A 4,063-nucleotide genomic window follows, 5' to 3' on the forward strand; every position below is an offset into this window, starting at 1 on the left:
TCATCATATTTGAGACTTAAATCTCTCTTTGCGCTTTGTATTTTATTAGTATTCTTTTTCACTTGTAAGTAATAAGTTTTAGGTTCGATCTTCACCAAATATGAATTTAAACCATATTATTGCTAACTCATTATGACGCTTAACCCACTCATCCACGTCCTTAGTGTAGATAATATTGTTTGTTAAAAAAAAAAATCTCTCTTGCTTTCTTTGCAAAGAAGATGGTATTAATAATAGGTAATTGCAAAGGACTTCTTCATCTTTTCTTCACTCTTCTTCATTTATCATTTTTCTCATGTATTTCTGAGCGGAAATTACACTATCAACTAGCCTAGATACTCTATATCTTTAACACAAAACTAAAAGTTGGTTAATAGTTTTCCTTCTTGCACTCAAGGTCTTGTGTTCAAATCCCACTCCCCGTGATTTAATGTAGATATCCTATCATTTATATAAATAAAAAAAAAAACGAAACAGCTACCAAACAGAAGGAATTTATACTAAAATACGTAGAAAATAGCACACTTGTACCACTCAACGTAGCTATTTCCACTTTTACGATCGATAATCTCATTAAACATCTAAATTATTTTACATTCTTGTAATCTCTTATTATGCCCACTCCTATCGATATTTTAGTCATTGAATTGAATAAATTAAATAAAAATGAAAAATGTGCGCATATGGTTAAAAAAACATGTGTTGAAATAGTTTTTCTTTTCGTTTTTGAATAATTTAATGTAGGGTTTTTATATAAATTAAAAATAAGAGAAATGTTAATAATATATAACATTATGTCAAAAACATGAAGTAAGGCGTTTTATAAACTCTCTGCCACATAACAATTTAACGTTAATTTATACATCAATATATAACATTATGCTAAAAACACGAGATCACACATAATCTATAAAGTGTCTCATTTTTTCGAGATTCCTCTTATCACTCAATAATAAATAACCCTAAATAATAGTCCAACAAAAAGATGATAATAAATAAAAAGTAAGGTAGGGGACAAGTAAGAATATGCCGCATAGGGAGTTTACGTGGCGGGAAGAAACACGGCCACAACCAAATCCGAGTTCAAATGGAAACGCCCACACTCTATAATCTCCCTACTGTATATAATGCGGAAACCCCCCAACCAAGGTCACTCTGCGTCTCTCACTCGCTGTACGGCTCCTGCTCGGAGAGTTTCTCTCGCTCTTCTTTCTCTCTCTAGAAGCAGAAGCTCCCCGAACCCAACCAGAAAACCCTAGCCAAATCGCCGGTGAGCCTATCGCCTCTTCGATTTATCGAATTTTTATGCTTTTTTTTTTTTCTTTAATTGTTTCGGATTGTTGATTTGTCGAACGATTGTATGCGAAATTTCATAATTTTTGGGTTCTTAGTGATCGTTTTGGTTGTTGTGTTTGTTTTGAATTTTGTTTAAATTTCCTTTTGGAACGGTGATTTTGTTTTCCTTTTCATGCAATGAAATGATCGAAGTATATAGGTTGAACGATTTGGCTTTTTCGATTTCGAAATGCTCTGTTTTTCACGTTGTAGAATTCTGAACCCTAGGGTTTGTTGGTTGATGATAGTACCGGGATAAATTTAGATTTCGATGTGAAATTGTGAGTTGATTTAATTTTATGATCATCCTTTTAGTCTTTTTCCTATCAATTTAGGCACCTGATTCGATTTAGGAGAAAGAGGCACTTGGAATGCTAAATTTGTATGTATCAGGTGGTTGGTAGTGTGAGTGTTGATGGTACAGGCGAATGGATTTCGTGATCCTTTCACTTTTTATCGGTGTATCGATGTTGGCACAGTATCTCACGTTTGTTCAATGCCTTCGGTTTTGGTTGTGCAACACTGCAATTCAATCAGATGTATCTTATATGGAGTATTTGTTTTGACCGTTATTGTGTTTAACCTTGCAGCACATTGTTGTAGTGTTTTGTGATGGCTTCAAAGAGGATCAACAAGGAGTTGAAGGATCTCCAGAAAGATCCGCCTGCTTCTTGCAGTGCAGGTATTTTTTCTATTCTCTCATATACTTTTCATGTTTCATTTGCTATGTACATGTTCTGGTCAATTGGTATTTTGTCTGTGTGAACTTCAGTTGCTATTTGTAAGTATTCATCTTTTCCTAGATATCATTATTTTTCTTCTTGTTTTTTATTCATCAAGGTTATATGAAAAGATTGTTCTCATTGATTATTCACATGGAGTTGAGCTTATTTACAATCAAAGAATGATATTAGAGACTCCACATTTGAAATGAATATGTGATGAGATTCATTTATCTATAAATATGAAAAGGTTGTTTTTGTGCATTGATTGGTATCTTGGGCATCTGGTTAAAGTGGACTTTTTTAAACTTGCTTGCTCGCTCTCGCTTTAGATAAGTGTGTTGTAGTATCCAATGCATTGTCTTCATCATTTTGTTTAAATGCAAATTCCCCCATAGTATTTCCTAGGACTGAGTGTATGATTATTTTAATTAGAGATGCCATCATGCCAGTGTTACCTTGTATTCTTTCGGTTTGGTAGATGTATTGGTTATTTTTGGATGTTGCATGTAACTACTTTAACCATGTTTTGGGAAAAAACCAGGTTCCAATGCAGAAGAGAGGACGCATTGAGGTTTCACTATTGATGTTTACAAAGTATTACTGTTTTAAGTATGTTTTGTAACTAAATTTTTCTTTTTCAACAGGTCCTGTTGCTGATGATATGTTCCACTGGCAAGCAACAATTATGGGTCCTGCAGAAAGCCCATTTTCAGGTGGTGTTTTTCTTGTGTCCATTCACTTCCCGCCTGATTATCCTTTCAAGCCACCCAAGGTATATCTTCCGTGAAAATTTAATTCACGGGTTCCCTTCTTATACAATACAAACTAGAGAAGCAAAAAATTCGCATCTGTATTATGTTTTTTTATTTCAGTGCAATTGGATCGAAGTATTGTTTTGTTTTTATTTGGGGATAATAACGCTCATAGCATGCTCACTATTTGTGCATTGGACAGGTTGCTTTCCGAACAAAAGTTTACCATCCGAACATCAATAGCAATGGTAGTATCTGCCTTGACATCCTCAAGGAGCAGTGGAGTCCTGCCCTGACCATTTCCAAGGTAACAAACTTGTCTTGTGCCAATTATATTTTCCTTATTTTCTATGTCATTGTATATTGATGCTCATCTACATAGAAACTGATTGTTTCTTTGTGCAGGTCCTCCTCTCCATTTGCTCCCTGCTGACAGATCCAAACCCCGATGATCCTCTGGTGCCTGAGATTGCGCACATGTACAAGACTGATCGACAGAAGTACGAGACAACTGCTCGATCCTGGACCCAGAAGTATGCCATGGGCTAGGGCCTTCTTCCTGTCTTTGGGAAATCAATCTAGTATGCTTGAATGTTATGGTAATAGTAAATAAATAGATGCAAGAAGTGGAACCGGGATTTAAGATGCTTGTTCTTGGTTTGTCTGCGTGTCGTGTCGTTGGTTCTGGAGGAGGTTTACGTAGTTTTGCCTTCTTTAAACTGAGATAATGCTATTTGCAATAGGTGGTGGTATAGTAATTCAAAGTATGGTGGAAAATCTATCGTTATTTCGAGTACTTGCAATTTTTGTGCGTTTGCTTGTTTGCATTGTTTTACTTTGTTGCTCTGATGTTAGATTAGAAAATCTCAATCCCTAAATGCAATGCTTGTCTCAGAATCGGATTAAAATCTGATGCAATTCTGAGATTAGGTCGAGGAAAGTAGCGGTCTATGTTTGCTGATTGAATTTCAATTTGATGTCAGATACCAAGATTGTGAAGAGAAGGTATCTACGTTTGTTTGGGATTGCTTCTCGAAAGGCTAAAAGATTTTCGATTATCTTTTTTGTTTCTACGCCCCCCATGTGTGTTGATGAAAATCTCATTTCTCCAAATATGCGACCTTTGCTCTTTGCTATCGTATTGTCTCGAGCTGCTCATTTTGTTAAGTTGGTCTGTAAAATCGTTAGCTTGGCTGTTGTGGAACTAGAGCCACAACAAAGAAAAATGTTACGTTTGTACCTATACATTCT

At 35.4% G+C, this 4,063-nt stretch overlaps 1 protein-coding gene across 1 annotated transcript; it reads left to right on the forward strand.

Annotated features, from left to right (window-relative positions):
• The first annotated feature begins 1,114 nt into the window (after positions 1-1,114).
• LOC103938409 (ubiquitin-conjugating enzyme E2-17 kDa) lies at positions 1,115-3,599 on the forward strand. The gene is made up of 5 exons (XM_009348409.3): positions 1,115-1,270; positions 1,926-2,017; positions 2,705-2,832; positions 3,015-3,119; positions 3,218-3,599. The coding sequence occupies exons 2-5, from the start codon at positions 1,948-1,950 to the stop codon at positions 3,359-3,361; spliced, it is 447 nt and encodes a 148-aa protein (XP_009346684.1). The 5' UTR covers positions 1,115-1,270; positions 1,926-1,947; the 3' UTR covers positions 3,362-3,599.
• Positions 3,600-4,063: the final 464 nt, after the last annotated feature.

Source organism: the organism of the source record quoted next, unplaced genomic scaffold (assembly GCF_019419815.1).
Source record: "Pyrus x bretschneideri cultivar Hongxiangsu unplaced genomic scaffold, Pyrus_bretschneideri_v1 Contig51, whole genome shotgun sequence".
In the NCBI taxonomy this organism is placed as follows: Eukaryota; Viridiplantae; Streptophyta; class Magnoliopsida; order Rosales; family Rosaceae; genus Pyrus; species Pyrus x bretschneideri.